Source organism: Chaetodon auriga, chromosome 8 (genome assembly GCF_051107435.1).
Source record: "Chaetodon auriga isolate fChaAug3 chromosome 8, fChaAug3.hap1, whole genome shotgun sequence".
Classification (NCBI taxonomy): Eukaryota; Metazoa; Chordata; class Actinopteri; order Chaetodontiformes; family Chaetodontidae; genus Chaetodon; species Chaetodon auriga.
This window is the reverse complement of record NC_135081.1, coordinates 26991951-27004685: the sequence shown is the minus strand read 5'-3', so window position 1 is coordinate 27004685 and position 12735 is coordinate 26991951. Positions and strand designations below refer to the sequence as shown.

Sequence of the window (12735 nt, the reverse complement as noted above, 5' to 3'; positions counted from 1 at the left end):
TAAATCTGCACTCTGGAGTCGACATTAAAGCCTTATGTGACAGATGAGGCGGGTTGCACGACTGTGTGTGTGTGTGTGCGTGTGTGTGTGTGTGTCTAGCCTCTTTAAAGTGAAGCTCGTCAGAAGCTCAGACGGGAGCAAAAGCGAGTCTTCAAAGAAATAATTAGGACCCACCCAGCAGCTTTTAACTGAGCGCTGATCTGTGCTGCTGCACGCTGGAAGCACACAGGAGACAGGCACAGCCCAGGTGTGTGAGTGAGTGTGTGAGAGAGAGAGAGTGTGTGTGTGTGTGTGTGTGTGTGTGTGTGTGTGTGTGTCAAAAAGACAGTGAGGAAGAGAGTCATAAAGGAAACAGACATGTCAGAGAAAGTTTGAGTGTCGACAACAAGAGAGTGTGTTTTTAAAAGTTTGTCAGAAAGAGAAGACGATGACTCAAGAGTGTGTGTGTGTGTGTGTGTGTGTGTGTGTGTATTAGAAGAAAAAAAAAACAGTGTAAAGTGTGTGTGAAAGGGACCATCAAACCTTTATGAAAGTGTGTTTAGGTAGACTGTTTCAGTGTGTGAGAGCTTAGGTTTCTGTAATATTAGCCAGTGGGTGGCAACGGGGGGGTGGGGGGGGGGGTGACCTGGTCTGACCGCACACACACACACACACACACACACACACTGCAGCGGTTGATGTTGCTGCTTTTGGGAATCAAACCTGTGACATTCAAAGTCTGTAGCTTTAAGAAATGTCTGAAAAATGAAAATGAATTCCATCTTAAAAAACAACTCAGAGGATAAAATAAAGTAAGAGCGATTGAGGGAAAACATCAGGCCTGAAATGATGATGATGAGGAATGTGTGTGAAGTGAGTTAATCACCTTCATCTCTGCTCATCTTCTCATTAGAGGAGCCGACATCATCACATGAGTCTGAAAGTAAAGACATTTCTGCTGCTTCCTGTGGAGGAAGGAAGGTCTGCAGGGACTGAAGGATGTTTGAAGGATGTTCTGAATGAAAGGACGATGGGCACAATCTCCTTGAAAGATTTGAATATTTACATTTCAAGTATTCAGTTCAGCAACATCCAATGAGACAAGAAGTATAAAAAAAAGCTTAATTTAGGTCCAAAAGTTGAAGTTTAAGAGGAGAATTTGAGGATTTAGTAACACATAAAGAGCAGATGTGAAGCAGCTAAGAGGAGAAAACAAACGGCTGCTTTTAAAGCTGCTCTTCATCCGCAGAAGAAACGAAGAGGAGACTCTTCCTCACTGTGATGGATGCTGCAGCGCTGACCTGGAGTCAGAGACGTCCTCAGAGGCGTTCAGGTTGTCTCAGCGTCCTCCGGCTTTCAGACAGGCTGCAGACGGGAGGCGGGGGCCCCGGTGGCCCCGAGGTTAAAACCCCCTGCAGCCGGCAGGTCTGGATCTGAGAGGCTGGGGGGGGGGGGGGGGTTAGACCCAGCTGTCTGAGCCAGGCCACACCAACACTGACAGCCACGTCCACCACAAGAACCTTCCAGGAGGATGGTTTTTTCTTAGAAATGTAAAAACCTCACCTGTGTTCCTGTCCGGAGCTCAGCACTCAAACACTGACTAGAATTAACAATCAGCCTCATTTACACACAGTCAGCAAATAATAATAATTCAAGTGTTTCTTACAGGCTGTGTTTGGGGACTTCTGGTAAAAGGACGTCAAAGAAAACTTTAATGACTGATTTTGTTCATTCTGTGAAACATTTGGCTCAAACTTATCAATTGAAAAACAGAATTCTATAAAATGATCTGAAGAATCGGTGATACCTGCGGAGTGTCAGCGCGTCTGGAGGCCGATTGACTGATGCTTCCTGTCCATCAGACAGCAGCAGGCAGCATCATCAGGCAGCAGCACAAAGGGTGGAACTACACAATAAAAGTACTAATTGTGACATGTAATTGTTTGCATTTTACGTCCTTGTAAGAACATTAACTGCTGATATTTCAGAGCTTTATGGAGCTTTTTATGAACTATTTATGTACTTTTTCACAACAGACGAACACCCTGGAAACACACGGGTAAGACGCTGAGGTTTTGGTGTCGTGTGTGTTACAGAAGAGTTTTCCGTGGCTCTTTCAGGGGGAGGAGCAGCAGAACCAGTGGGGGAGGTCTGGGATCCATCACGCTCCATACTCTCCTGGTTTTACAAGCTTCTCACGGGGAAGTCGGACTACGAGTTAATCTCTTGGCGTGTATCGCCGTTGTCAGACAGAAGCCTTGTATCTGCACAAGGTCTGATTTTGAGGAAGGGAGAAAGGAAAGCTTTTCTTCCAGGTTTCAAGGGCCCAGAGGTCATGAAACTCACTCAGCACATAATTGACTTTGTAAACTTGGGCTCGAAAAGAGAAAAGCAGTCAAAGTGCAGCCGTGAAGGGTTTTCCCCGCTCCGACTGCAGCAGAGTTCAGTTTTCAGCTGCTCTGGAGCCGAACATGAGCAGACGCACAGCGGACGTCCTCCTCCGCTGAGAGGAAGCACAGCAGACATGTTCGCTGAGGAGGTCCTACAGGTCAAAGACGCTTTAAATCTCGACTCACCTGCTTCGACGTGGATCGTGACATCGGAGACTTTTGGTTTTTGGAGACACTGATCTGTTCGTCAAGTGAATGACTCCTGCAGGAAGTTTGTAAATGCTGGTGGGACGGGGGGAGCGTGTGAGGATGAAGGTCGTCCTCCTGGACGGCACACGTGATGGAGACTGATCAGGGATGAGGCAGTCGGGTGGAGGGTGACGGGGTGGTGACCCGTCCTTTAGCCGGGAGGTGAAGGGGTCAGGAGTACAGTCTGATGAACCGCTTCTCTTTCAGATTAACTGTCCTCGATTCAGACGCTGTGTTAGCGGGTTGAGGGTCCTCGGCCTGCACACAGTTTGGAGTCTTTTAGTCTTCAACCTTAAATATACATGATGTAGAAAGCAGGAACTGTAAACAGAGCGCGTGAACATAATCCAGGTTTTCAGTCCAGCTGAGATGCACATTTTAGGATTTTCTGGCTTAAAGTTTCCATTTAAAGCTTTGACAAAATGAGAACTCTCAAAGCACATTTGTATGTTTTTCTACCATAAATCTGTGTGTGGTGGAGGTTTTACTGTCTCTGACGCTGCAACAGACCGAGGTATCGAAGGTGGTGGCAGCATTTCACCACTTTTGAGGCTTCGACAACCAAAGGTGAAAGAATATTGAGAAAAGCTTTAGCTATTTTACAGTATCTGATTTCAAAAGTATTGAACATATTTATTTTAAATCAGTCCAAGTGACAGATAAAAATAAAATAAGAAGTGTGTTTTGTGGTAAATGACTAAAAAAACCCTGTTTCCTCATGAAACAGACATTACAGGTGGAGGAGCGAAAATGATCTCAACTACATTTCCTGTCTTTCCACATAGAAGAGATAAAACGCTCTAACGTCACTTCGGGAAACAAAAACATTTTGTCGCCCCGCTGCCAAAAAACTAAATATAATTTCTGGTAATTTTCCTCTGGGATCAAAACACGGGATCAGTATTGTTCACACAGTAAAGAAATCCGAGCCACTTAAGTTCCCCTCGGCGGAGGTGAAACGCTGCTGATGCTTCAAATCTGCTGCGGGAGTAAAATGATGCGGCAATTATCTGATCCAGCTTGTTTACGCCTTAAACCCCCGAGAGACACAAAGAAGCTCTGAAATAAAAGCCACGCTGAGCCGGCTGCTCCGCAACCTCTAAACCCAAACCCGCTTTTATTCCACGCCGTCCAAACTGCGGCGGCCCGGTTACGCTTTGATTGTCGAAGCATTGTTGTTTGATGCCTTTAACAGTTGGGTGTGTGCAGCCATGTTTGGCGGGTCCTCGCATCAGGGCTGGTTTACGGGGCCGAGGCGAGAATGAGGGAAGTTACTGAGGACGAAAAACAAAATCTGGAAAAGTGTTTAAAGTCACAAAAAGAAAAACAGAGAGCAAAAGAGGAAGAACGTGAAAAGAAGAAAGAAAAGGGAGTGAAAAAAGGAGGTGAAGAAGGAGAAAAGGAGCAGCAGGATGGAGGAGAAATGACCCCAGATGTCTGCTGGATGTGGCTGCACTCAGACGTGTTCCCATACTGTCCAGAGCCGCTTTGTTTCCATTTTTTGTGTTTTACAAGCTGATTACATAAGCTTTGTTTCAACACCACCGGCAGCAGAGAATCGTACACAAAGAAAACCCGAAGAGGAAACAGACATCTCCAAAACGTCCAGAACTGCCTGTCCAGACGAGTGCGACTCCCTCTCCTTCCTCTGTACGTCTCTGTACCGAACATCAGCCACTCTGGGACCAGATGTTTCACATCCACGTCCTCGTACTCAGAGACAGAGCAGGTTTGTTTGCCATTGACACCAGAAATGACAAACGCAGTGTAACCCCGCTGAGAGGAGCGACGGCGTGCAGGAAAACATGTGGTCAGCGTTGACAAACTGTCATCGTTTGGTTTTGTCATGGCTACAATGATAAACATGTGGTGAAGTCTGGTTGGGTTTAAGCACCAGAACTACGGCAGGTAGCCAAACCCACAACCAGGACTGCTGATAAAACAGACTGATTCACACACCTGCTTCAAGATGAACGCACTTCAAAGAGAAGGAAAGTCTGCAGAGGGTGGTGGAGCGGATGGATGGATGGATGGATGGGTGGGTGGATGGATGGATGGATGGATGGATGGGTGGGTGGATGGATGGATGGGTGGATGGATGGATGGACGGGTGGATGGATGGGTGGGTGGATGGATGGATGGATGGATGGATGGGTGGGTGGATGGATGGATGGGTGGATGGATGGATGGACGGGTGGATGGATGGGTGGGTGGGTGGATGGATGGATGGATGGATGGGTGGGTGGATGGATGGATGGACGGGTGGATGGATGGGTGGATGGATGGATGGATGGGTGGGTGGGTGGGTGGGTGGGTGGATGGGTGGGTGGATGGATGGATGGGTGGACGGGTGGGTGGATGGGTGGATGGGTGGATGGGTGGGTGGATGGATGGATGGGTGGGTCAAACAGGAGGCTGAGGTTTGATTCCTTCGTGACATCATTACTCATCTTTGATTGTTTTCAGGAAGCAGCTGTTTTCATCCAAACCATAAATATTTTGCTGAAACTAACCAAGAACTAACCAAACTGACCGTCACAGGAAATGTTTCTCAACGTGCTTTATTTTGAAAGTCTAACAGGACGTTGATTTATTATTGCTGTCAGTGTAATGAGAACTATGATGCATGAATGATTCCTCCAGTTGAAATATGTTTGTCCACTAAAACCACCTGAACCTGCTTGCTGTCCTCCATTGTGATCTCCTCGCTAACAGCAGCTCCAGTAACACAAAGATGTGGAACATGTGATCGTCGCACTTCAGTTTCTTTACTGTTGGCTGCAAGAACCAACACAAAAGGCTTCATCTACTGCCACCAGCCGAAGAAACGAACAGTGGATTCTGATGAAAATGTGACTTAAACAACTGGAAAAGTGAGTGTGTGCGTTTCAGTCTGGACTGTTTTATGAGCGATGACGTTCAGGATGGATCAATACTGGCCTTTATGACCTGATTTCAAACTTAGAAACTGTAAGTTTTGATATGTTATTTGTTGTTTTGTTGTTTATTTTCTAGGTTAGCCTGTCAAACTTGATGTTATGATGTTGTGCAGTTAATATTTTTAGGATTTGAAGTCAACTAAGTGACGAGGGTAGCAGTTTGGAGACGGCAGCCTGTTTCTTCATGCTACACTGCAGCGCTAGCTCAGATAGCATTAGCATCGTTGTCATATGAGGCCCACTCTGCTCCGGGATCCACGACAGTATGTGTGTGTGTGTGTGTGTGTGTGTGTGTGTGTGTGTTGCTGCTGTGTATAGATTTACTTGACGTGCCCTGAAGGTAACGACGTCGCTGTGTGTGAAGAAGAAAAGTTCAAACTGAGGACTTGGTTTGTTTGGAAAAGTTGTGTAACGCTGATGAGCAGCCAGCTCGCTCTGACCGTAAAGTGTAATGTTAGCGGCCCGCTGGCGGTGAGGCCGAGGCTAATTTGCATATTTATGTATTTATTTGTGATATTTAGAGTAGAAGTGCAGCTATACTTGGTGATTTCAACACTGACGGCGCTGACCGGAGCAGCGACAGCTCAGGCCTGCCGGAGCCGACCAATCAGAGCAGGCCGGGCCTTTCCGCAGGGCTTCACTTCTTAGCTTTATTATTTGAACATTGTGTTTTAGAGCAAAGGGGAAACTGTGGCATCCAAAAATGGTGGTTGTGTAACACACAAAGTTTGTGTTTGACCAATCAGAGATGTTTATTATGTTGAACTAACATTCAAAACAAAATTCCAACGTCACCAACAATTTGTGGTGCTTAGATGTAGATGTTTTTTCTGATTGGAAATATGGCCAAAGAAATTAAAGCTGCAACCAATGAGCTTCTCTGCTGGACAAAGGGGGTATTCTCGAGCTCTGGAGGAGGGTGGAGGAGGGTGGAGGAGGGAGGGGAAGGGGTTAAAAATATAAAAGAAAACAACGAGAGGCTGATAATCGACGGTCGATAGTTGGACGGATGGAGAGATTGACAAAGAGTTGCTGAAAAAGTAATGAGAGAAAGGAGACGAAGTGAATTAGAGCACAGAAACGTGATGGAGTGATGGAGAGGAAAAGGAAAGAAAGACAAAAAATAGAAATAGAAAAGATTTAAAGCCTCAAAGAGAGATGGGAAACAGTAAAAGTGACCGAAAAGATGGAGAGAAAGAGTTTTTGTGAGGTGTCAGTAAAAAGATGGAGGACGAGTAAAAAGTGACTGATGTGAAACTTGAAGATACAGAAATGAAAGCAAAGGAAACACAGAGGAGGATGAACAGACGAGAGGAAGAGAGGAAACGCTTGATAGAAACAGCTACGAGCTGAGAGAGAAATGAAAATATGAGCGATTGAGAAAGAGAAATTGAGAGAGAAGAGTGTTTTTGTGGGAGTGTAACTGTATCTGCGGCGCGGCTGCGTGTACACACACCGACAGCTGCTGCCAAATCAAACAGCGGCAGCTCGGCCTCAGCGCCGTTACCCAATCTGCCGCTGATCTCGCCTCCGAACAAAAGAAAGAGCAGGAACAATCGGTTGAAAAGCGTCACTCTGACTCCTGAGTGCTGGGTTCATTCCTGCACTTTGTCCGACGCTCAGGAGAGTCGAAGAGCGGGGCTGCGTTCGAGACACGGCGGAAAAGTCGGAAATTCAGACGCTTGTGAGAGAGAAAAGTACTGAAACGCCAAGAAAATGGAGGCTAAAGGGCAGCACGTGTCACATGATGACCGGATACTTCCAGTCATCACCTCGTCAGAAAAGCAGCAGTTTTGTCAGATTCACCGTCTGAATCAGCACATTTCATCTGTTCTAACTGGACTAAGCTGACTGGTTTATCTGGGCGGTAACTGACTAAACACTCACAGCTTCCCGTGTTCTGTGCTAACGAGAGCTTCCTGTCCAGGTGAAACTTGTATTGTTTGTTCCTAACTGGACACGTCATTGACTGATGGTTCAGAAGTTACCATCGCAGCATGAAATGCGTCACAGATCTGATACTTACAGCTTCAGCTTCAGAAGACGTCCCAGCGCTGAACTCTGAGGGGAAGTTTACCGTTCAGAGTTCATTTATATGGAGAAACTTTCAGTCTAGAAGGAGCTTAAACGGGTGGATGCAGGCTGTTTGTCCTGTAGCTGTTTAAATAATAAGAATAAACCAGATGAAAACGGCATTAAGAGCAGACAAACAGATCAATTAATAAACAAAAGGAGACAAAGTGAAGGCTTTGCTTACTTACAGTGGATTACTTTTATTACTAAACGTTTCATAAATAAGGTTTATTCCATTGTCAGTGTCCTTGGTTGGGGGTCGTCTTCAGGCATCTCCTCCTAATGGCTAATACAACGGTGCAAAACCTACTCTACATGACAAACAGACGAGGTTTTCTCCAACACTAACATGTAGTGAGTAGCTTGTGTCCAGGGGAACATCTGGAACATCACACTCTGTTCTACAAATCCTCCCGAGCTGACGCTTTTTCAGCTGATCTGCTCTAGAAGCTCCTAATATTTAACATTAAAAACCCTAAAAAAATACAGCCAACCATACTAAATCAGGTCTTTGACGAGTCGAATAACAACGAGAGAAGCAACGGCCAGTTTTTAAAAAGCCTCCCGGTGGACAGACGGACGGCCTGAGGCTGGACAGACAGACGTGGTGCTGCTGGAGCCGTCGTCTGCTCGGCTGGCACAGCATCTATGGCTGAAGTCTATAAGCTTCAAGTCTGGCACAGATTCAGCTCAAAGCTCCTAAATTATATGGGAGTGTTTGTGTGTGTGTGTGTGTGTGTGTGTGTGTGTGTGTGTGTGTGTGTGTGTGTCTCCAAAGTCTTGCAGTGACAAAGAAAAGGTAACACCTCATTTCACAGGTCTGCAGATTTCACGGTGAGTAGGTGATAATGAGCGAGTAACACACTCGATGTTTCTTTGAAATTAGCCCCAAATTAGCCCAACGTTTACCTGGAAGATGAGGTGTTACCAACGAAAACCATTTTCAAGCTCGCAGTTCAACGTCTTCAACATCGACAGGGTCCAGATCTTTAAAACCGTCCGACAGCGACGCGCTGGTCGTCATCTCGTTCAGCTTCAGCAGCTGACGGAAGAAAACTCCTCCAATGGTTCTGAAGGATTCTGTAAACCTGATCGTACACATTGACACTCTCTGACGAGATCTCTTTGTCAACGAGTAAAAACCGGATGAAGACACTCAAACGGTTCTTGATGTTTTGTGGACTCGCGCTTCCCTCGACTGACGTCTGACTGTGCAGACGGAACTGAACTCACCTGAACTGGGAGGAAGTCTCAAAGTAAGGAGTGGGATTGGACTGAAAGCAGCGCCAGAATATCAAAACTATACTTTGTTTGTTACTGAGAATATTGAAATCTTCATCAGAAAGTCCACAAAACCTGCAGAGCTGCACACAACAAACAGGAAGAACACCTCCTGTTGTCGTTTGAGTCACCTGGTCCTGTCACCTCATTTAGTCCCTCGAGCAGTTTATTCTAGAACCGACACCTTCGTTCATCGGCCGCCTCTTGTCTTCCTCCGGCATCGGTAAAGCTTGTCTTACAGTAGTGCTTCAACCCGCGTGTTACCGACGACGCGTGGCCGCGGAACGCAGCCTCCTCTTCGTCGTGGTCTTGAGGATGAGCAGAAAAAGCCTCGGGTGTTAGAGCGCCGCTGCGGCTCGTCTCAGCTGCTGATTGCCACCCTGCTTTTTCCAGAAACACCCTGCTGGTTTCCACCGGACAAAAACAGTCTCAGGTTCGACCCCGCAGGGCCGACTGTGTGTCCACCAGCAGCCGCGCGTCCTTGGGTGTCCCAGATGTAAAAAACAAGCCCGGCTGGAGGCGGTCAGAGGGGGTGGAGGTGGTGCCGGCGGCGGCTGTAGGATGTGGCCTCGATTTACCCGGAAGCAGCGGGGCCGCCGGACGCAGCGGGCCGGTTATTCTTAGCGGTGAGGCGGGGGAGGCTCCGGCGAGGCCCGGTGCCACGCGAGGGGGCGAGAGGGCGAGAGGGCGGGTCCGACGTCACATCCAGAAGCGTGCGTGGGCGGGGGGGTGGTTTGGGGCCTGACTGGGATTAGGGAGGCGCAGGGCTGTGGGTTCATCTGCTGCTGAGGCTAGACGAAGAGGAGGAGGAGGAGGAGGAGGGAGAGAGTCAGCGAAATGCCTGAGGAGAGGAGGAGGAGGATTTCGTCTTCCTCCTCGGCTCAGACCTCACCACGGTTGCCCAGTGCGCACACACACACACACACACACACACACACACACACACACACACACCAAAACTACTGGATGTGGTGTGGTTTAGCTGCAGCAGCCCAGAGACACAGGAAGTGTGTGTGTGTGTGTGTGTGTGTGTGTGTGTGTTAGAATCAGCTGTTACTAGATGATGTAAATATGCGTCTGAGAGGAAGCGGCTTTGTTACTGACACGTATGGCCTTGATTGAGTGTGTGTGTGTGTGTGTGTGTGTGTGTTTGCATGGACTCTGTACATACATGTGCATGTTGTGTGTGTGTGTGTACGTTGTGTGTTTTGGGGTGTGTTTGTCGTCACAGCGCCGCTCCCGTCAGCCCTCTCCGGGCTCCGGCTCCTTCTTCTTCTCTTTCACTTTTACAGACGACTTCCTGGACACTTTCTTGTCCCCTGACTCCTTGCTGGCCTCCTTCCCTTCCTTGTCTTTGTCCTTTTCCTTCTTCTCCTTCTTCTCCTTGGAGGAGGAGGAGGAGGAGTCCTTCTTGGACTCCTTCTTCGCCTCCTCCTTGGGCTCTTTGGCCTCTTTGCTTGACTCCTTCTTCTTCTCCTTGGATGACTCCTTCTTCTCCTTCTTCGCCTCCTTGACGGGCTCCTCGGCACCTTCCGCTTCCTCCTTCACGGAGGCCTCTGACGTCTCCCTGGACACCTCCTTCTTGTCTGAATGGGGAGAGAGAAGAAGGAGACGGTTAATGCTCACAGCTCTAAACACGACGTGTCTCATCCATCAGCTGTGGAGGAGCTCCAGTCTGAATGGAAACAAGGGTTAGAAACAGGCAGGAGACTGACAGGAGAAAGAGTTAAGAGCTCAGATAAAATGAGCTGAGGTGCTGATGAGCCACGCGCTGTCTTCACAAAGCCCGACATCTCGTGGCGAGTCGGCGGTGAGATGAGGATCAGCTGATGTCTGAACAGTTCAGTTCTTCAACACACTGATTCAAACAGCAAGTCTTTAGCATCAAGACAAACTGAGTGACAACAGCACCTGTTCCATGACAAAGGACCCCCACTTAACCAAAGTACCCCCCCACCCCTCCACCCCCACTCCCCCCCGTCAAACACACACACACTCTGCAGCCCCCCCTCCTCCAGATTGGACTGGCTGTCTGATAAGATGATAACGGGACCGTTGTCTGCCAACAATGAGACGCACTTCTTATCTCCATGAGAACGGAGAGGGTTTAGAGACGGGAGACTGGTATCTGTGTGTGTGTGTGTGTGTGTGTGTGTGTGTGTGTGTGTGTGTGTGTGTGTGTGTGTGTGTAGCCTGTAGCTCAATGTCTGCATGTGTTTTTGCATGTACGTGGAGACCGCAGAGCGCTCAGTAAAAGTGTGTGTGTGTGTTTGCAGACTCCAGAGAGGAGCTCTAATCAGACGGCTCATCGTCTACAGACACTCGGGTTGAGTGTGTGTGTGTGTGTGTGCGTGTGTGTGTGTGGCATGCAGACGGCTGCCATAAACTGTCCTCACTGTAACTGTAACTCTCTGAAAAGGCCTGATCTTTTTGTTTTTACAGTGAAGTTTGGACACTGTTGTGAACATTTGACCAAACTCACGCCTGAAATTAGTCTGACATGTAGGACGAGTCCGTGTCGCTGCGCTCAGTGAGGGCTGGACACGCTGTGGAAGTGGAACTTAATGACTACAATCACCAGCTTTCTCGTCTGCATATTTGAAGCATGCAGTTTTGCTCAAGCTGTCATTTGATTTCCTTTGTTTAGTCTGCTCACACAGGACGGAAAGTCAAAACAAACACGGACGACCATTAAAACATCGAGTGACATGTAGGAGCTCCGCTCGAGGTTTGCAGCTATTCTGGAGGTTTCACACTTTAACAGACAGTTTAATGGACGCTGAGCGAGGAGGCTCATTAAATGAATTGTGTTTTCCCGCCTGCGGGCTCTTGTGTGCCGACCTGTCGCCAACACGCCCGACCGGGAGTAACTAACTCCAAACAACCACATGACCTCAAAGCTGTAACAGTAAACAGGAGAGGAAGGTACACGCAGTGTATGACAACACAACAACACAAACTCACTTACACACTTTCATGCTGCGACACACACACACAAAACACATGTATCTGCTGATGCAGAACAAGTGAGAACAAACAGTTTACAGGCGCACACACACCGACAGCGACCACAGATGGTGTAAAAAGTGCAAATTTACACATTGACATGCAAATAATCAGCAGCCTCAGAGCTTTTACAGCGAGACATGAAAGCAGCGCCGGCCGAGGGAGTGTCTGTATCTACGCAGTAAAAAAACAAGCTGAGTGTGTGTGTGTGTGTGTGTGTGCGTGTGTGTGTGCGTGTGTGTGTGCGTGTGGAAAACCCAAGGTAAGTACAAGTCTCTGCCTTCTGAAGTGTGTGTGTGTGTGTGTGTATGTTTCATTACTGTGTGAGAGTGTGTTAATCCTGTAGCGACAGTCTAATCTGGACTGGACACTAACTGTCTGGTCACCACTACACACACACACGCACGCACGCACGCACGCACGCACGCACGCACGCACGCACGCACGCACGCACGCGCGCGCACACACACACACACACACACACACACACACACACCAAAAAAAGCCCCTCTCTCCACACATCACTCCTCAGCAGCTGAGCCAACAGATACCAGGAGACTGTGTGTGTGTGTGTGTGTGTGTTTAATAATTGACTGATGGTTAAATGAAACAACTCAGAACTAAAAACCAGAACTGAGAGCAGACGAAGTGTTCAGACTCTCTTCATCTCTTCTGTTTCAGCTTCAGACGAGCTGCTCCATCACTGACTGTGAGCTCTTCATGTGTGGACTGATCTGTGGAGGCTGATATCGGCCTTTTATTGAATATAGAAAATGTCGTGTTCTCATGGTCTAATCTGATGGATATATGTTCAGTAT

At 47.8% G+C, this 12735-nt stretch overlaps 2 protein-coding genes across 3 annotated transcripts in view; one reads left to right on the top strand and one right to left on the bottom strand.

Moving 5' to 3' along the window:
- The window catches only part of LOC143324539 (uncharacterized), a 69537-nt gene that overhangs the window by 42716 nt on the left and 14086 nt on the right, over positions 1-12735 (top strand). The window lies entirely within an intron of this gene.
- Positions 7813-12735, bottom strand: part of bbs9 (Bardet-Biedl syndrome 9) — a 126101-nt gene continuing 121178 nt past the window's right edge. For both annotated transcript variants that reach the window (XM_076737114.1, XM_076737115.1), the window contains one exon: positions 7813-10497. In XM_076737114.1, coding sequence (XP_076593229.1) covers positions 10154-10497 — 344 coding nt within the window. In that variant the 3' untranslated portion in view covers positions 7813-10153. The remainder of the gene's footprint in view (positions 10498-12735) is intronic.